Raw genomic sequence first — 21,046 nt, 5'->3', positions numbered from 1 at the left:
GAAAGTCAGCAATGACAACTCTGGTGTGACGGGTTTCCTGTGGGGTCACCCGGTTATGCGTCTGCGTACTGTTAGACAGCGAGCAGTAAAAAATATGTTTATTGCCTTTCGAGCATTTCAATGTGTCGGGTAAATACTTTCAGCATTCATACACAAAAGTGCCCTGTGCCTTTTTATTACGTGTGCTTTAATCTCTGCTCACACCCTCTCATTTCTTTAGCCCAGTTGCTGTGACATGGATCCTTGCCTCAGATAATGACTACCACTGAATACCGCAGCCCTTGAATATCTCCAGGACCATGGCGAAAAGTGGAATTCCTGAACATGAAGTCACCAAGTATTCAACGTTCTAGATGATTGTGCTCGCTTGGATTGTTTTTCACACCAGCAGAAGCCTTCTCCAAGGTTTTCTGTTCCGTTTTGGGCACCATACAGTGTGTGTAAATGAACAGTCGGGGACCAGAAACATGGGAAATACCTGTGTGTGCAGAGAAGACAGTGGACTGGAGGACAATGTAGACTCTCCAAGTCAACAAACTGAAAACCGCATCATACCTGCCAGCGAGGCCAGAAACCGCCCAAGGGACCCAGTGCGGCCTCCGCGGAGAGGTCGGGGGCCACACGAGCCTCGGAGGAAAAAACCTAATGTGGACGGCCTGGTGCTGGATACTTTGGCTGTCATCAGAACGCTGGTGGACAAGTAAGTCTGAGCTTCAGTGTCCATATAACACTTGGGGGGGATTTTATCAAAACTAGGGAAGTCCAGATACCAGTGCCGATACTTGGCATTTTAACGAGAACTATCAGGGCTGCAGATGGGACCTGGCTCTGGTGCTCCACCACTCTCCTGAAATCATTAGTCTGTATTGGTTTAGAAAAACTGTCACATGACAATAAACAGAAATGTATCAGTACTTGTACTTGTAAGTACTCGGCAAGTACCAGTACTTGTATCTGTGAGTACTTGGGTAAGTATCAGTACTTGTACTCGCAAAACTGGTATCGGTGCATCACTTATATATATTTATTTAAAAAGAATAATGCATTAAAACAGAGATGTACAAATCCCAGGAGCTCCGTGTGCTCCTTACAAATGACAGCTACCTCCTGACTTATGAGTTTTTCTCCAGTCTAGTCCCGGAGCTGGAAAAGCATCTGTACTTGTACTTGTAACGAGTACTGTACTTGGTATCTGAACATCCCTAATCAAAACTGGAGCAGAGAAAATGTGGAGCAAATTTTCATGGCAACCAATCCGCTTCTATCTCCTTAACTGAGCAAACTGAAGAGAGAAGCTGATTGGTTGCCATGGGCAACTGCTCCATATTCTCTCTGCTCCAGTTGTGATAAATTCCCCTCTCGATGTTTCTATAAATCATGGACAAGGTGACGTTAGCAGCGTTGGTGCACTTGTACGTGATCTTTTTTTTTTTTGCACTGATGTCAGACGGTTGACTGTCGCTAGAGATCCTGCTGCTGGTGATTTTGTCAAATTCACGACTGCAAGATCGCTCAGTCTGTTCCTATGAAATCGCTCCCATTGCTAGTGATTCCGATTCAGCAGTGTTCAGGCCAGTGACATCTTGCTGCATCTGGCTACAGAGGGAGCGATTCCATAGGGACGAGCAGCTTCTTTAGTGATCCTGCCATTTGCGATTTGTCTCTAGCAGCAGAGTTGTCCATCAGATATTAGCATTATGGTTACATTTTCAGTGGACCCCCCCGGAAGCGTCACTACTAGCTGCTTGTATGTTTAATAGATGCTAACTTGTACTAAGCATCAGCTGCAACTTGTGTAACTAGTCACATTCAGGGCTTGTTCACGCGATGTCCGGATTCTGTCCAGACCAGAACAGTTGGCTCCTGCACTAAAAACGCATCACAATGTATCCCTATGTGTTTTATGGGCTCTAGTTCACATGAGCGCAGTGCTTTCCGTTCCGGACAGAAAAAATACTGCACGTCACATTTTCTCTGGTCCGGAACGCACACGAACGCACCGGAAAACGCACTGCAGCTAACGGAAAAAAAAGCCCTTAGAGCGCCTTGATTCAAAGGCCAATTGGTCAGAATTCTTAAAGTGATATTAAAGCCTAACTTTTTATTGACACACCGATCGTTACCCCCATACAAGCGAGCCGCCGGCGGATCGCTTGTATGGTAATGGGCATCGCTGCCTGTTTTTAAATGTCGGGCTTTGCCTGCTCAGGCACGAGTGGGTGTGTCTGAGCAGACATCTAAAGAACGCCCGCTCAGATCTAGAGAGCTCCCGGCCAGCCGTTTTTTTTAAAAAGGCCGGCCGGGAGGTAGTTAAGGTGCCCATACACTGGCCGAATTTCGGTCGGTTTTTAATGTACCGGCCGAAATTTGCACTGTCGGCTCCCTTTCATCTGGCATTTCTTGATCAGCTGATCGAAGGAGCCGGCTGGAAAATCTTCGTACAATCAGAGCCAGCAGCAAATGAGCTGCCCGCTCCGATCGAGTATCCTGACATGTGGAGGCGGCTTCTGTCAGAATACAGCGCAAACCGCAGCGATTCCTCGATCGACGCGCTGTTTGTGTTTGATGGAGGAATCATGTCACTTTTTGTCATTCAGCCCACGGGTTAAATGTAAAAAATTGATAGGCGTATGGCCAGCTTTTGTCTTGTTCTTGCTATATGTTGGCAGTGCCCATGTTTCAATCTGATCGTGTGCCTATTCCAGTGATGTCTATGTAGGGGCATTTTTCACTGTCATTGTTTTAAAACAATGTGCACTTCTCCATTTTATCTCCCCGCCCTCTCCTTCTTCAGATGCATGCGTGCCTTGATCCCACAGCATCTGTTCCGCTGTTTAATTTCATCTGGTGCTGCAAGTCTTCACTGTCCTGGCTGCATCTGCGCATTACAGGACTCTCTCTGGCCTTGCGACACAGCCCCATAGAAGTCTATAGGGCACGAATGTGCAGGCAGGACATTGAAGACTTGCTCTGCTGGATGAAAACAAATAGTACAACCGCCGCCATCAATTTGAGTTAAGTATGGCTAAAGTCAGAATGTCTTTTTATTGTCATTGGGACATAAAGTGACTGCAAATCAGAAATGTCCCAGTTGTCACTATAAAAGGAGACCAGGATAAATCTTGCAAAGGGGACTCTTGTTCCAGTAATAGCTGTCCTATTCTGTGATAAGAATGGACTTCCCCTAACTTTTGGATACATTTCATTCACTTTCTATTTGTCCCTGGGACAAGAAATGTAGGGACATCCTGGGACACAGACATTAAAAAAAAGGGCAGTGGTTTTGGCTGTTGTGGAACTACAAATCCCATGAGGCATTGCAAGGTTCCCACAGGCATGACTTCCAGAAACAGATGCATGATGGTATCTGTAGTTTCACTGGAGGGCCAGAGTTTGTTCACCCCTGTTCTACACTATCCAACACTAATACAGGCAGTCCAAGAGTTACAAACATACGACTTGCATACGACTCCTACTTACAAACGGAGGCTATTACTGTACAGCGGGGGGTCCCAGGCTGCAGCCAAAGTGTACCGCGCGGCAGTTCAGTCGTAATGCTACCGCGCTCGTACCGACGAGGAGTGCCCGCCTTCTTGGGTCTGGTTCGTAGTACTGTACGTATATTACAGGAGGGGTGCCCACCTCTTCTTCCGGGTCACTGTAAGCTTTTTACTGCTGTCTGTATCCTCTTTAGAAAGATTTAATCTCACTTCCTGTCATTGAGACAACAGGAAGTGAGAGGAAATCTGAGAGTGAGAGGACTATCAAATGTAAACAGTAGTACTGTTTACTACCTCTCCTGTGATTGGCCCATCCCCGACCACCTTATTTTGCCTTTACAGCATTCCTCCACCACTCCCTCCTCTGTTGCTGCCGTTGCAAAATACAGTGCTTCCAGGTATGGAGAAGCATATGACCTCCTCCCATGATACAGTGCTAAGACTTAGCAGCCAGTTGAGCACAGTCACATGACAAAGGAGCAAGATGACAGGTTCTCTTTAAAGTAATTCCACCACCTTATGTCTTCAAATTGTACCAGGTCTTATAGTTATCCTTGTCATTTCCCACTGAATGGTCCTGAATGGAGCCTGCAAAACTGTAGACCACTCTGTTTCATGGCTCCAGCACTACCAGTGCCCTGAGGACATTTACTGGAAAACATATGAGTGTGAGTGGGAGGTTGCACAGCACATGATCTTGCGCTCTTGCTCATAACTAGCCAAAATGACCCTATCACCAGCTTGGAATTCAAATAAAATGCTGCCTGTAAAAGAATATCAGTACCTGTCCTGCCCACTGTGCCAATACACTTTGCTCTTTTGATGAGCTACAACTGTCTAAGACTGTTCTGCATCCCACTGACTTCCAGGGTTGCCGGATGCATTCCATCCACCGACCACTAAGTCCCTACCGGACATAGTAACAAGGTAAACTCCACAGAAACTCCACTGCAAGGTCTGTGGGGTGGGAGCACCCTATACAAGAGCAATGTTTTCCCATCGATTTATATGAATTTGGATGATATCATCATAGGAAATGGTCTTTTCATTGGATGTGTTCAAGCAGAAGTAAGCATTGTAGGAGTCAGCAGGGAGTCGGGGAACATGGGCTTTCATTAACAGCAATATAAAAGGCTCAGACACAGACTCACAGACTCACTGTCATTTTGGAAGCATTGGTTACTGGGCTTCTGGGATTTCTCCATCCCTACATTAATCTACAATCGAGCGTGTAGCAGAGGTGATGGCGTTTGCCCCTTTGGCTGAAGTTATGTGACTAGCTGGTTGGGAATCGATAGTCTGACTATAGAACATCTGCTGCCTGCTATAATTTCCTGTTCACAATGACTCTGATCCATCAGCGTATCCCTTTTTGAAACGCGTAATCCCTTGATCATTAGCCGCTTGATATTGGTATAATTAAGATTGCTCATCCTTTCCTGCGCTTCTGTAAAATCAATATTGTAACCATTATCTTTCAGTGACCAGGAGCCCCCCTATTCCATGATCACGCTGCACGAAATGGCAGAAACAGGTATTTGGATTTTGCTTTTCTTATATTCTGCTTTCTGTTGTGTTTGTTCATATTTTATTTGATCAGAGATGATGATATTTAGGGCTCATACACACAGATGCATTGGGGGCATACAGCATAAAAATGTGGGTTTTGTTGTCTCTTTGGAAACCCAGCTGGTGCAAACAGTCGCCCATAGATATGAATGGCTCTGTACTTCTGTATGTGCGTATATGCTGGTGCTTGTGTAAACCAACGTATGTACATATTGACTGAGCGCAGCAGTCTGCATCCAGGTTGTATGTCCATATGTTCTACGTGGGTTTATGCAAGTGTCCATGGATGACCGCGCACAGCCATTCATACTCATGTACCAGCTAGGCTTCCTGGGCATGGAAAAAAGCCTGAATGAATTCTTATATTCCGTGCCCGTGTGATTGATCCCTTTTATAAAATGCTGTAAATGAGGACCCTGACCATATGAGCTTACAATCTGATTCTTGGTTGTAATCTAATGACCGTCTGATCTTACCTCCATCCAGTGGCCCAGTGTGACATGGGGCAAGGATTAGATGGACAGAATGTCACCACTCTGTGCGCTGGCCAAAATCCTGAAACCATTAACATGTACATGTATCCACTGAGAGCAAGCAAGCGCTCAGATTTCACTTGGATCACTGTGGTGATTTGCAGCCTTCACAAACATTTACCTACATTTATACTATATACTGCTAGTGCTGTGATGAAGTAGGGATAACGGGAGGACACTAGTTTGTGTCCTCCCGTTACCCTAAGGAGAACTATGGGGAAAAACACTGACCCCATAGTTCTCCTTTTTAATAGGGATTACTTGCACTTCTTTTCATTGGTTCGGGTGTTTCTTTGCTCTTAGTGGATTTCTTTTTTTGTTTCCGAAAAACTTTTTTTTTTTTCCTATATTCACTGTAGTGGTGCCATTCTTGTACGTAAGGCAAAGATCAGGCTGTTTAGGGGTTCCCCTAGGAAAAGCAGCACAGAGTACTGCAGATGTTGAAAACCCTAATTGTTTATAGAGTTTATACAACTAGATTGGAAATCTCTGTGTGACCTGACAAATCTTTCGGCTGGATTCACACGTTTTGCATTTTTGTGCTTGATATGTTTCTATTGATTTCAAGAAGACACATTAAAATGCATGTACTGTGCATTGTATTTTAAGTTTCAATGTGTGTTGTAACGCACAACAATGTACGTTGGCGTGCATGTTAACCCATTTGTTGACATGCATGTTCATGTATTTCCATTGGTTTTAATGTAAAATGCATAGGAATGATTAAGCCTTTAACACCACAAGGACCAATAATGGAATTATTCTGGCATGGGTCCTTGAGGGTTTAAGCTTCCATCATGTGCTAAATGAGAAAATATATATGTAAATGTCACATCAAATTAAAGCCCTTTTTGTCCTTTTAAAAACGGTATATGATGTGTTGGTGCAATAAATGAGAACACACCCAGCAAAAAATGCTTTGGTCCTTAACTGAAATACAAGCATCTGAAGCTTGGTCCTTAAGGGGTTTAAATTAGATGTGAATGTAATTTAAAGTTTTTATATAAGCATATATAAAAACATGTTCTTGTTGTTTCAATCTGTTCAAATATGCAGCTTTTGGTAGAATAATCTCTGGTGATTCTGCCATAAAGGTCCTTGTTCAGGCACTTTCTCTTAGGGTTGACAACACTGTTACTGTCCCCCAGTGGAGCTACTATGTTGTCACCCCATGCACCCCAGGTGGAGACTACCTGGGGTGACGCACATTGTACAGGCATGGTCTACTGCTATCATTGTATAGAATGTGTGGACGCTGAGAGATATGCCATCTCTGGAGGGGAGGAGGCGGCAGGCTGCAGGGAACAGTGTAACAGCCAGCCAGGATCGTGGTTCGGGTGAGTATAACGTTATTTTATCTCCCAAGACAAAACAAGTACTTAACCCTTACAGTGCAGGAGTAGCCCCACTGCATGGGTTAATAGATTTGCCCGGAGTTCTTATTTAAATGGCCATGTTATAGGGATGTCCCGATGCCACTTTTTCAGGCCCAAGTACATCCCCTCATGTACTTGCCGATACCAATTACCGATACTTTTTCTTAAAGGGACAGGTGACTTTAAATGATCCATAGTACAACTACATGTTATGTACTATGGATCATGGTTTAACCTATTCATGTTAGCCGTGGAGAATTGTAACTCTATTGCTGGAGTGTAGTTGAGGTGTATGCTGTATATACAGGTGAAACTCGAATAATTAGAATATCGTGCAAAGTTCATTTATTTCACTAATGCAACTTAAAAGGTGAAACTAATATATGAGATAGACTCATTACATGCAAAGCAAGATAATTCAAGCCGTGATTTGTCATAATTGTGATGATTATGGCTTACAGCTCATGAAAACCCCAAGAACCCCAAATCCACAACCTCAAAAAAGTAGATTATTACATGCAATCAATAAAACAAGGATTGTACATAGAACAATATCGGACCTCTGAAAAGTACAAGCATGCATATGTACTCAGTACTTGGTTTGGGCCCCTTTTGCAGCATTTACTGCAATTACTTTTGCACGATCTTCTAATTATTCGAGTTTCACCTGTATGTACTACATATACATTACACACGTCCAGCACACTATAGCAATAGATTTACAGGCAGCCCCGTCCCAGCTTCCCTCGCTTTTCCCCCCTCCCCTTGCCCTCACTCACTGTGCCGGAGAGAGCAGCGACGAGTCAGCGCTGGTCCAGTGGGAGGAGCTCTAGGTGGGGTCCTAATTTAAGCGTTTGGTTATATCTGTCCGATAGAACAAAATGCTGGATAGAGTAAGGGAGAGTTAATACCCCTTCAGCTTTCGCCTTCTGTGTCCGATTGGGGGGGGGGGGGATTTTCCTTCACTTGATGTTCAATAGCCGCAACAAGAAATCTCCTCAAAGTGGGGTAATCCCTGATGGTAAACAGAGTCACCAGAGCTAGTGTCCCCACTGGAAGATTTCCCATCTATTCCTGGTCTGGTGACAACTCAATTCTTTCACTTTCAGTGATCAGTCACCAGGGTAAATTGAGAGGGTGGATTTCCCTAAAGGGGCACGCAGACTGCAATAAAAACCTGGCAGATGTTGTAATCCCCTCTCCGCCCTATCCAAAATGTGAAAAAAAGCAGAACTCTTGCAGTGGGGATACCGCTTCACTACAAGGGTTCACTGCACGTTTTTGTCTAGGTTCACAAATAACAAAATATACTCCCCTGATCCTCAGTCGGCTTGCTCTAAGACTGATCCCTTCCAACTCTCTCCTCCTCCATTGTAGTGATAATATGTCCCTTGGCGTCCTCGCGTCCCATACACCGTGTGTAGAACATAATGACCCACTTGACCACTGCAAGTGGGTCATTATGTTGGGTCATTACTTTTTAAACTTCCGGCGCTCGCAAGGGACGGAACCCAGAAGACTGCAGCGGCCGGAGGACACAGCGGGGATCGCGGACAAGGTAAGACCTACGCTGTATTCCTGCTTTGTTAACCCCGAGCTACACTCTGGAATACCAATGGATACGTGCTGAAATCTGCGTAGGGCGTTTCTCAGCGCATCAAAACGCGCTGGAATACGCCCATGTGGGAACCATGCACACAGGAGTTATTATTATTATTATTTTTATTATTATATAGGATTTATATAGCGCCAATAGTTTGCACTGCGCTTTACAATATAAGGAAGACATTACAGTCACAATACAATTCAAGACAAGATGGTAAGGAGGGTCCTGCCCCTGAGGGCTTACAATCTAAAAGAGTTAATAGGATTTCACTGCTTGAGCATTTTTCAGCGCTTTGATCAGCGCTGAAAAACGCCCAGGTGTGAACACAGCCTCAGAGCAAGCCGACTGAGTATCGGATGAACTTAAAGGAGAACTATGAGATGAGTGATTTCCACTCACCTCATAGTTCTAGCCGACCTGTGACAATGAGACTGTCACAGGTCGGCTCAGTAGATCGGGAGGTGAGCGAACACATACCAGGTTCGCTCACCTCTCGATCCTGTCACAGCTCTCTGCCGTGACAGTGGGAGGGGCTGGATTCCCCTCTCCCCACTCTGATCCGCCAGCGCTGACTGGTGGAATGCACGGGGGAGGGGGCGGGTACAGCTGGCTCTGCCTCTAGATAGGCAGAGCCAGCTGTCACTCACGCAGCTGGGCGTATCCTGTCGTCTAAGTCGGGATCCGCTCCAGGTGCGGCGTCTCAGTATACCGCGAGCTGTAGCTCGCAGTATACTGAGCTTAGGGTGACGGGAGGACGCTAGTTTGTGTCCTCCCGTTACCCTAAGGAGAACTATGGGGAAAAACACTGACCCCATAGTTCTCCTTTTTAATTTTTGTTATTTTTGAACCTAGACAAAAACAAGCACTTAACCCTTGCAGTGCTGTGGTAGCCCCAGTGCAGAGGTTAATAAAAAAAAATTCCCAGGGGTTCTGCTTTTAGGAACTTTCCGCATGCAGGTAATATTTCTTCCTAAAGATCTTCTGAGAACGGCAGTAGCATGCAAACTAATTTTGAGTGCTCTGGGTATCCTTACTGGTTTCTGTGTTGCTCATAGCAATAAGACTTCAGCTGTTTTGTTTTATGGCAGACAGGACACTGTGCGTGGACTGCTTGTGATATGCAGCGTAGACTCTTTGCTTTCCTCTTTTTATCAGCCGGGATTATTCTACAGTTGTATCTGGATGTTTGTTTATCATTTGAGTTATTGCTCTGATCCCTTTGCTTCCCTGCCACAGATAACGGCTGGCTGGATGTGGTGCAGTCTCTCATTCGAGTCATTCCATTAGAAGATCCTCTGGGCCCAGCTGTCATTACGTTGCTACTGGATGAGTGTCCGCTGCCAACAAAAGTACGTGTGATCTGGTTATATTGCGAGCTATGAATAAATCATTTGTTCCCTCCTAATGGTAATAAAAACCCGCATGCCAGTAGAAGAGGAGTGTGCTAGGACTGCTCTATATGAAAACATGCAATGCCAATGTAGCACTTTCCTAATGATGGGTTGGGATAGAGTTCAGGCATCCTGGGGGTGTAATGGTTCATTAAAGATGGATTTTGTTTCCAGCCAAGAGAAACAGGCTGATTCAGATGTGTCTGGTCATTGCCATGACTGAGCAAATATTTAGCGCTTACTGTGTACAGTTACAGTTTTATAGCCCTTGACAGCTTTATTCTCATTTTGTTATACCTGTGTTTTATGTAGATGATCTGCAGTTAAAGAGATACTATAAAAATAGCTGTTTACATAGCACATATTTTGGACGAGTTACAGGTCTATTCACACCAGCCGCTGCGCAGTGCCGATCCTGGCACATCACACTGTGTACTTTTTTTTTTTGTGTAAGAACTTTATTGAAATGTCACAAGTGACATCTCATTTCTAAAGGCACAGTAATGTGCGAGCCGGTTGTTCCGCATCACTTCCCACTGCACTAAAAAAAGGAAGGCACGCCATACTTTTTCTTTCAACGCACACCACTGTGTTCGCGATGATGTCAACGGTGTCCATCTGTGACAAGGCAAATGGCCTTGTCTGGCATTGGGGCTGCACTGGAAACAATGGCCAGCGTAGCCCCAACACCTGTGGTGTGAATGGACCCTAAGGGGCATATGCAAGTCTTTTTTTTTCTCTGTTGTGAACAGCTCCCTGTAGTAACACATAGGTACTTAACTACTACAGTTCCATTAAAAACAGATGCCGGGGGGTCTGTTCCACTTTTGTCCACCATCCATGAGAGGCTGAGTAAGGTATAGCTATAACAATACAGCTTAGCTTCCAACTGTCACTTAATTGGAGAGACGGTCCTTCTAATGGAACCAATTTCCTCTGTCCCTCTTCCTTTCGTCAAGTTGTCCCTGTTTTTGGTCAGATGTATAGATTTCTATAAAGAATTTGCTGTTTAACTAGCTAAGGTGTGTTACTGCACTAAACCTTGTATCTGATCTTTACATTATTGCATTTATTATTCATTCTTAGTGCACATAAGGGGTATCTATGGTCAAAAACTTAAAATAAATATGTATTTCTATATTGAACTTCTATAAGTTCTGTCCCATTCTTAGTAACCATATCCATCTAAACGTTTGTGAACTTACTTATTGAACATGCCTATAGGATGCACTCCTTAATGCACTTACACAATTTCACTCTATTCATACTCTATTCTGTGAATATGCATTCCTCGTGTCAACACTCTTAAGTCTGCCTTCTGAACTGCCAAGATGTACAGTAACATAATTTTCACTTGCTGGAAGCAATGCATGATGGGCTATGTAGTCTTAGGAAATAGAGATTACATCACATAAAGCAGCAGGGAAAGAGATGCAAAGCACAGGAAGTTGTTTAAAGTGATGGGCAGATGGAAGGCATAAAAGGGATTTTTTTTTTTCAAGTAAGCTTTGATTGCATTATCAAAAACAACTAAAGTATGTATTACAATGCTGGTGGCCGCGTACGTCACTTCCGGCGCGGGTGACGTCATTTCCGGGTGCCGGGCTTGTGCGTTCCAAGCCTCGTTTTCGGCGCAGGAGGAAGGGGAGGGCTCGGCTGGTGCTTAATACAGCGTGGATCTCAGTATTGACTGAGAGGAAACGCTGGCAGGCTTCTTTTGAACAGGCTCTGCGGACATGGATCCTGGGTTACCCCTGCAGCTTGCAGTGACTGCGGATACCGGTCTTCCAAGCACCAGCCCGGCTCAGGTATGGAAGATAGGTACTATGTTACCTCCCTGTTACCTCTGATATTTCTTTTCCTCCACCTGGGGTCCCTTGGTGTTGGATGCTTTGGTGTTGAGGGACACTCTAACCCCGTTTTTGAGTGAAGGACAGTGGGTAACAGGGCTCCTTGGTGTCTTTCAGGCTAAAGAAAAAACGAAGGTGGCCCCAAAGAAAAAATGTGCAGTTTGTGCGGTGAAGTTGAGCTCCGGTTATGTTAAAACCCTATGTCAGAAGTGCATTGAGGGTCGTCTTAGGGAAGAGTCTGCTGCAGCCAGTAGCAACCTGTTGGTTTCGGTTAGGGAGGATTTATCTGCTACGTTTAATTCCTTCAGGTCTGTTTTAGAGGGGTTCCGGGCTCCAATTCCCACAGTTGCTTCTACCCCTGTGCCTTTTTCTGCCTCTGTCCTTTCTACTCAGGGGGGGCCGACGGGATCCTTACGGCTATCTGAGCAGGAGGATCTTAGCGAGCCCGGTCCTTCTCAGGGTGGTTCATCATCCGAGGAAGGGAGTGTCAAAGACGATGTACCTAGCTCTTCCAGGTATAAATTATCCTTGGAGGATGTGGATGAATTACTGACTGCAATTTATAGCACGTTAGAGATCCGGGAAGAGCAGGTGCAGTTATCCAGACATGACCTTATGTATCAGGGGTTGCAGCTTAAAAAATCTAAATGCTTCCCAGTACATAAGGTCTTGTCAGAGGCTATTCTTAAAGAATGGGCTGAGCCTGAGAGAAAGCCTCTGAAGTCAGGGAACCTCAAGAGGAGGTTTCCTTTTGATGAGGATCCAGCCTTGGTGTGGAATAAGTCTCCTAAGCTGGATGCCCCATTAGCTAAGGTATCCAAGAAATCTGACTTAGCCTTTGAAGACATGGGGGTTTTGAAGGACACCATGGATAAGAAGATTGAGGTTCTTTTGAAAAGGGCATGGGACTCTTCTTCAATGAACCTTAGACCGGCTCTGGCTACCACATGCGTGGCCAGAAACATGGAGTTTTGGCTCTCGCAATTTAGAACGCATCTGCTGGCGGGTACCCCAAAAGCACAACTCTTGGAGTCACTACCTATGCTCTTCAAGGCAGTAGGTTATATCGCAGACGCATCAGCAGAATCTGTGCGGATGTCGGCCAGATCTTCTGCCCTTATTAACTCTTCCCGCATGGCCCTGTGGTTGAAAGCATGGGAGGGAGATGCGGCCTCAAAGCTGAGGTTATGCAATCTCCCCTTTTCAGGTGACTTGCTTTTTGGGGCAGAGTTGGAGAATATTCTGGAGAGAACGGCTGACAAGAAAAAGTATTTTCCAGATAGGAAGAAAATGCCTTTTCGGAAATTTTAATATTTGCCTCAGGAAAATAAAGGGGACAAGCCCAAGAAGCATTGGACGGGTCAGAAAGGCATACATGGTCAAGTTTCTCCACCTTCGCAAAGCATTATCGCCTAGATCTCAATACCGCAGGGGATCAGGCATTCGGCAGGAAGGTACTACAAGCGGTGGTCCCGCCCTAATTGGTAAGTTCTTGGTTATCCTCTCGTGATGCTGTCCTGGAAGACGTTATGGGAAATTCAGAGTTAGGACTTACCGGTAACTCTATTTCCATTAGTCTTCCAGGACAGCAACTGCCCGCCCATTGATGCTTGTAGTATTAATGTGATGTGGTGGTATTGCCTGTATGTGCCTTGTCTTTTTCCAGCTTGCCTTCGGTTCTCGTGATGACTGAGGGAGTGGAGGAGAGGAGGGTCTTTTAAGCAAATTAAGTGACGTGTTTCCTGTGTGTGGGGGAGGAGATTCCATCTCGTGATGCTGTCCTGGAAGACTAATGGAAATAGAGTTACCGGTAAGTCCTAACTCTGAATTTTTTAGTTTTTGACCATAGATGACCCTTTAAGTATTCCATACATGATTTGGGTCAAAAATGGTTATATGATCTAATGCGGAATTGTCTTCCTATACAGATATAGATATGTACAGTCTAATAGAGAACAAGCTTTTGATGATGTGGTATGATATTTTACAGGATGCTCTTCAGAAGCTGACAGAAAAACTGAACCTAAGTGGGACCACAGCAGTTCAAGATTCCTGTAACCCTGCCAAACACCGCAATACAACTGCAGTATTAGGCTGCTTGGCTGAGAAATTGGCAGGTGAGAATGTTGCAGCTAAATCTTTCTAAATGGTTCCTTTACTAGCAAAATCTTCTAATTTTCACTGATGCTTGGGAAAGCTTATTCCTACAATACATAATATAAAATATTTGAATTAATTGTAATAAGGGCTATACGCTGGTCCTGGGGTCCTCATGTACATGGAGGGCGCTGTGTATGTTCTCAACATGCATGTGTTTCCTCCCACAACCCTAAATCCTGTTTGTAGGCATCCTGGCCTCTACAAGTAGCCATACTGAGCATTTGGTTATATATTCTCTGTAAAGCTCCTAAGAATATATAGGCATAATATAAGTAAATTAAATGGGGGTAGCTTTATAAGGCGGTAAAGCTTTTGTCAAGGAAATCCTAGCACAGATTTGTTTTCTTCCTGGTAACACCTTGGATGTTTTCTTTCAGGCCCTGCCAGCATTTCTCTACTGAGTCCGGGGATATTAGAATATTTGTTAGAAAGTTTGGTAAGTTTTAAGCCTTTGTTACAGTTTTGTCTTGTGTTTTGATTGGTTTGCGGTTGCCTTATGGAGGCATTATATTAGATGATGTCTTTGTGAAAGGGAACGAGAATCCGCATTGTGATTGGTGCCCGCCATTCCAAGTTACTAATTTTATTTAAGGTGATTCACTGGTCTAAATGGCCGAGATGGCTTTGTCACAGCACAGCCAGCAAAAGAGACTCAATAAAAGCTTGTTAAAGGGAATCCATTAGGGTAGGAATAACCATGTCCAGACTCCTGCTTTTGTTCCTGGTTAGTGGCTAACCAAGTAGTTAAGGGTGATGGCTCTGACAGTTATACCTTTTAAATACAAGTCAGCAATGGCATCTTCTATATTTTTGCCCTGACGGGTTGCTTTTAACACTGAATTACAGGCTCCCGTTTAAATATCTGCCTATAACTGCCTGTGCATAGCCTACGTCTCCCAACAGTGCGACCCATGTAGTGGGGACTTCTGGACAATTTATTTAGGCTTAAAAGAGGTGATCACAAGAGATGCAAAAGTGTCATGATGTTTTCACTGCCTGGCCCATGCATACTAGGGGTAGGTGGGATTGAGATCAGTCATCCAGTGCACAATAGCAGTTCCTCTTTGAATTGCTGTGGTCCTCTGTTAAAGGATAAGCGCACTTATCCTTTTTTCTCCCTGACTTAACCTAACCCACTCTTTCCCTTTACAGATGCATACTTGCCTCAGTCCAACAGCCACAGTTCTCTTTGTTTAAATCCAGATGTGTAAGTCTTTAGTGTCCTGGTCACTCCTGTGCATTATAATCCCATAGGCTTCTAAGGGACCAACTCCAATCCTCTCTGGCTTTGGAACACAGCCCCATAGAAATCTGTAAGGCACTGATGCACAGGTGCTGCCAGGACAGTGAAGACGTGCACAGCTGTAAATAGAAAGTGGAACCATGACTGTCGGATTGAGGTAAGTATGCATCTGTGGAGAGGGGAGAGTGGGTTAAGTCAGGGGAAAGGGATAAAAAGGGTAAATGAACTTTGTTTTAAATCGCACAAATCCTTTACATCTCCATAGATACATAATGAGTATATAGGCCATGGAAAATGGCAGCTGAGTGGAAAAGTTTAGATGGAGGTGGAGATAAAATTTCCCTTAAAAAGATTAGACTTTGTTCTATACCCACCCGGCATAAAACCCAGCCCCACTCTACCCAGAAAGGAGAAATCTGTTGTATGTAGAATTAATATTAAATATTAAAGGAATTTATTAAACAAACTGTAACACTGACCTTCTATCTTCTAGAATTTCAGGTTTCATCCCATGGTCATTCTGTTTGCACTTATTGCACTGGAAAAATTTTCACAAACAAGTAAGAGCTGGTTACGGTCTTCTACATTCATCGATATTCTAATTCATTCCCTTTCTGATATTGTTAATGTCTCTGTTTTAGGTGAAAATAAGATGACTGTTTCACAGTCTCAGATTAGTGACCGTCTCCTCTTGCTGGAGACCTGGACAAACAATGGTGACTTCCTAAAGCGTCAGGTTGGCTTCTGTGCCCAGTGGAGTCTAGACAACCTGTGTAAGTATTTCTAATTGTATATAAAGTCACACTCAAGCCAAAACCAAAAATAAGGTTTTAATATACGTACTGGGAGCACAGCTGGCCTGCTTAGTATTTCTTTTTAACTCTTTATTGTATAAAAAAATTTGTGTAGAAATACAATTTTACAATGGTAGGATTTGTTCAAAATGCAAAGAACATACTTATAAATGATGGTAATGAAATCAAACGTTAACCATGAAAGTCTCTGGTGCGTTATTACATATATACGTTGAGGTACACAAAAGGTTCATTTATAAACTATTCACACAGCAGTTTACAGTGTGAACAAGATTTGTTGTGCTATATGGCCACTAGATGGAGCAGAAGAGCATAGGCAATTTCTGTGCTCATTGGCTCCACCTAGTGGCCACACAGCGCTGTGACTCTCGTTCGCACAGTGAATAGCTGTGTGAACAGTTTGTATATCAGGCCCTAAGAACAGAACTTTGGGAAGTTATCTGGGATCCAATGTAGCTGTACTGAATATTCACACCATGGGATCCAGATGTTGTGAACTTTCTGAATTATTTCAGGATTTTATTCTAGTTTTGTACTAGTTCATCTTATTCCTCTTTTCTGGTAATCTGGGAACACTTGCTTGTGGTATTGGAGAGCTTTTCCCAAACTTGCGCGCACACACGCACGCGCGCGCACACACACACACACACACACACACACACACACACACACACACACACACTACAGGTTCCTTCTTACTGAATATTTTTAAATAAAAAAGTTAGTAATAAGATGTTTGTCATAAACTCCTATTGCTAAATGTGATACAGGAAGCAGAGAGAAGGAGGAAGTTACATCCCAATTTAGGATGTACACTTTCAGTGATCCTGTGAGCTGCTCCCTGGATTTTGGTTGTGGTTGATTACAGAATATATAGATTAGGGTTATTTAAATGAGCATTCTGATTGTAGCACAGTTGCAGTATTTGCTAAAGATCATTAGTAGCTCACTGATTTAACTTTTTGCTCAGAATAATACAAAGCTTATAAATTTCCTCCCACACTCCAAAAACATGCTGGAAGGTTAATTGGCGTCTGTCTAAATTTGCCCTCGTATGAATGCATGCGAGATAGGGACCCTAGATTGTAAGCTCCTTGATGGCAGGGACTGATGTGAATGCGCACTATAGTATACTATACTGTACGCTATATAAATACCAATAATAATAAATATGACATTTATGAGACTAATGTGTATAATCTGGAGCAAAAAAGTTCTGACAAAAATGAAGCTGTTGTCCATAGCAACCAAATGTGTTTTATCTTCCACTGTCTTGGATGAGAAAACAAGGTATCTGTTTAATATGGTATTTGACTGCTCCCAGTTTTCAAAGGTCAATCCTGGAGTATTGCTGCTGATACGTACTGGGGGATAGCACTGTGCGGTTTCCTAATTCCATTTCTGTTTCAGTTTTAAAGGAAGGCAGACAATTAACTTACGAAAAGGCCGATTTATCTCCAATCAATGCCATGCTCAATAGTAACGATGTGAGCGAGTACCTCAAAATTTCTCCATATGGACTGGAAGTAAGTGTTTTATTCTTAATCATTGATCATTCGGCAGTTCTTGTAAAGGATGCCTAGTTACAGAGTATACCAATCGGAAATGAAATCTTTCAGTGTTGTGTTTAATAAGAGGCAGGCTTCGCGGACTCCATGGTTGAAGTAGCAACATTAAAGGCTTATTAAAGCCTCGTGTTTTTGTGCATACATCTACTGCTAGCAAGCAGTAGATGTATGCAAAAACAGAAAAATAAAGTGTTATCAAACGGTTCTAACTTACCTGTGTCTCTGTCGCGCTCCCGTCCGAAGATCTGAAAATTCTCGGGCGGCCGCAAAGGATGATGGGGCGGGCGCATGCACAGTAGCAGATCTTTAGATGGGAGAAGATGAGAGACTCAGTGTAGGTCAATGCAGCAGGGTGCACCCGCACAGACTCCGTGGGACAGGAAGAGGCCAGAGTTGGCGCTGGGACTCCTGAAAACTACTGGAAAGAAGATGATCGGATCAAGAGGCATCATTTAAGGTAAGTCCTTACACCACCATTGGGGGGGAGAGAAAAACATTTTAGGCTTTAATGTAATTTTTTAAGGCTCCATTCACACCTACACTTTAAGTGCGATTTTGTACTCCTGTGTTAAGGTGCCCATACACTTTACAACCCTCGCAAGACTTTTGTCCTGCGAGGGTTGTAAAGTACTTTAAAAAACGTACGATCTGCCCATCTTGGACAGGCAGATCGTACTTGCGATCATCGCAAGCCCACCCTCCTGAGGGGCGGGCTTGCGATGACTGCAAACGGGCAATGTGCGCATGCGCACACCAGCCCGACTACTGGAAAGAAGATGATCGGATCAATAACTCGCCGGCAGGTTTTCCAGCCTGCTTGTTCGATGGAAGACGTGCGACCGTACAGTAGAAACGGTCGCACGCCTTCCATACACTGCACGATTCTCGTACGATCGCGGCATTTCCCGCGATTCTCGTACGAGAATCGTGCAGTGTATTGGCACCTTTAGGAACTTGCAATTTTCTGCTAAAGGAATCCCAAATCTGAAGTTTACAAGCGGCAGCTGTCACCCGTTCAAGTTAATGATCTGGTGAAAGCGGGGGAACACTGGCACACACAATGATGTGTAATACGATTACATGTGGTTAGGAATCAATCACTATACCTATAATCAATCACTATACCTGGAATCAATCACTATACCTGGACTCATTCAAAAAGGACCCTTTTACACTGTTGTGTTGTAACGTAAGAGCGGTTAAGGTCTGGAACTCACTGCCATCGGCAGTGATTTCAGCCAAGAGTGTAGATTTGTTCAAGAAACGTTTGGACAATTTCTTGAGGGACCGTAATATTCAGGGATACCAGTATCCCTAAGAATGAGTTGAGTGTGGACCTATATGGGTTGGACTTGATGGACTTATGTCTTTATTCAACCCCAAATACTATGTAACGTGCGTGTTTTGATGTGCTAAAATATGTCATAGTTCCCCATAATAAAGATAGTGTCTGTTCCCATCAGAATGCAGTACATTTGTTTATAAAGACATCATGTCTGTTTTTTGCTTTGTTTTGGTGCGATGAGAGTCACATAGACGTCAATGGCAATGAATCAAAATGCATGTAACATGTTTTGATGCATTGGCAACGGGTATTAAAAAGCCTTGACTGCTAATTCTACCACTCCAAATACTAACATAAGAAGGAAACATGCGTTAATACGTGACAACCCACCTGTCCAATGCCACACAAAAAAAGCCTTTGCACACGCATAGATCTAAATGGGCCATCTTAATGCCAAGGGCTCTATTTGACTTCAGAATTGTATTTGCACTAACTGAAGCAAATATACAGGAAATCTGAAATTGGAACTCATAATCTTAATGGTTGTTCTGATTCGGTCACTTAGAATGGACCAACACCATTGGACCATCATGACAGCCAGAGAAGGTGCATTTTTTTTGGAAGGAAAGGTCAGCAGTGGTGGCTTCTAGAGCTGCAGCTAACGATTATTTTCAAAATCGATTAGTTAGCCGATTATTGAGTTTGATTATCCGATCGTGGATGTGGGAGGGCGGTGAGGGTGAGGCGGGGAGGAGGTGCAGCATGTGGATGCAGGCGGGTGTCTGGCAGCAGCGAGCGTAAGGTGGGGAGGAGGCAAGGCGCTCAACGTGTGTGGAGCCGTGAACAGGGCCAACTAACCAGAAGCCGATTAATTGATGATTGAAAAAGTTGACAACTTTTTCAATAATCGATTTATAATCGATTATGTCGATTAGTTGTTGCAGCCCTAGTGGCTTCCTTAATACAGATTTTTATTTAAGTGGGCAGATGGCTTGCTCTGTTACACCTTGTTCATGATTGGAGACGAACAGTATTTTTGCATTAATGTTCATCTTATATAATTGACACGCAGTACATTCCATGTTCTAGCTGAGTCTTTGTTCACAATAATACACACAGTTCTTCATTGGAAGAATTTGCTTGCCTTTATTGTCGACATTCTGAGAACAGTTTAGTAGTGACAGCAGACTGAGCTGTTAAATATTAGCACAGTTAAAGCTAAAAAAAGAAAGGAATGCCGCCACTACAGCTAAAGACCGGTGAGCTGCAATATGTTACATTTTTGTACTTGGTTTACAATACACTATAGGGCCCGTTCACATACACAGAGGTGACTGGTGGTTTTCCACCCTTCCTGACGCAGGAATACTGGTGGTTTTCCACACTGGACCAATGCCAGTAACTGCTAGGGCACATGGAAAAACAATTGCTTTCTATGCGTCCTATTCATACAACAATGCAGGAGTGAGGTGCGGTGGGCTGCCGCTGCCATGCTGTGTACACTCAGAATATAGTTTAAAAATAGGCTTGGTTGTAAGAACGCAAAGCACCATGGCTCATCAGTAGCATGTGGACACTAGCTGCATGGCAAAGCACTGCATTTTACTGTGCAGCTAGTGTAAATGAGCCCTTGATCTTCACCTGGACAGAAGTCATGGTCCCATGTACAGCTTGGGCCTAGTCACCAAGGGGGCTGCCCAGAAACACATGGACCAATAGAAAGACTGACACAGGTATTCACAGGCACCACAAGGGGCTTATTTCAGCACTGATGCAATAATAGTAATGTTTTTGGGCCAGTTCAGATTCAGTTCACGTTAAGAATTGATGAACGTCCTGTTAGTGTCTACCGGTTGGTAAATTCTCTATCTCAATAGATGTGCATTGTGGAGTACACTTGCTCATTTCTCCATGCCATGCCTAACTTAATGTGTTTTCACTCGTCTAATAGGCCCGCTGTGATGCATCATCATTTGAGAGTGTCCGCTGCACGTTCTGTGTAGACTCTGGTGTGTGGTACTATGAAGTAACTGTCATTACCTCTGGGGTCATGCAGATAGGATGGGCCACAAAAGACAGCAAATTCCTCAATCACGTGAGTAACAAGAAAGCAAAATGCGTTTTAAAGGAATTGCAATTTTTTTTTTTTA

At 43.8% G+C, this 21,046-nt stretch overlaps 1 protein-coding gene across 1 annotated transcript in view; it reads left to right on the top strand.

The window, feature by feature from the left end:
- The first annotated feature begins 232 nt into the window (after positions 1 to 232).
- Positions 233 to 21,046, top strand: part of RSPRY1 (ring finger and SPRY domain containing 1) — a 31,346-nt gene continuing 10,532 nt past the window's right edge. The window contains exons 1-9 of the mRNA XM_018555419.1: positions 233 to 700; positions 4,982 to 5,034; positions 9,821 to 9,933; positions 13,816 to 13,942; positions 14,363 to 14,421; positions 15,722 to 15,788; positions 15,870 to 16,001; positions 17,454 to 17,569; positions 20,848 to 20,991. Of these exons, the coding sequence (XP_018410921.1) occupies positions 354 to 700; positions 4,982 to 5,034; positions 9,821 to 9,933; positions 13,816 to 13,942; positions 14,363 to 14,421; positions 15,722 to 15,788; positions 15,870 to 16,001; positions 17,454 to 17,569; positions 20,848 to 20,991 (1,158 nt within the window). The 5' untranslated portion in view covers positions 233 to 353. The remainder of the gene's footprint in view (positions 701 to 4,981; positions 5,035 to 9,820; positions 9,934 to 13,815; positions 13,943 to 14,362; positions 14,422 to 15,721; positions 15,789 to 15,869; positions 16,002 to 17,453; positions 17,570 to 20,847; positions 20,992 to 21,046) is intronic.

The sequence above is a fragment of the Nanorana parkeri genome, unplaced genomic scaffold (assembly GCF_000935625.1).
Source record: "Nanorana parkeri isolate BGI_ZX_2015 unplaced genomic scaffold, ASM93562v1 scaffold195, whole genome shotgun sequence".
NCBI lineage: Eukaryota > Metazoa > Chordata > Amphibia > Anura > Dicroglossidae > Nanorana > Nanorana parkeri.
Note: the sequence above shows the minus strand (reverse complement) of the source record. Positions and strands in the feature narration are given on the sequence as shown.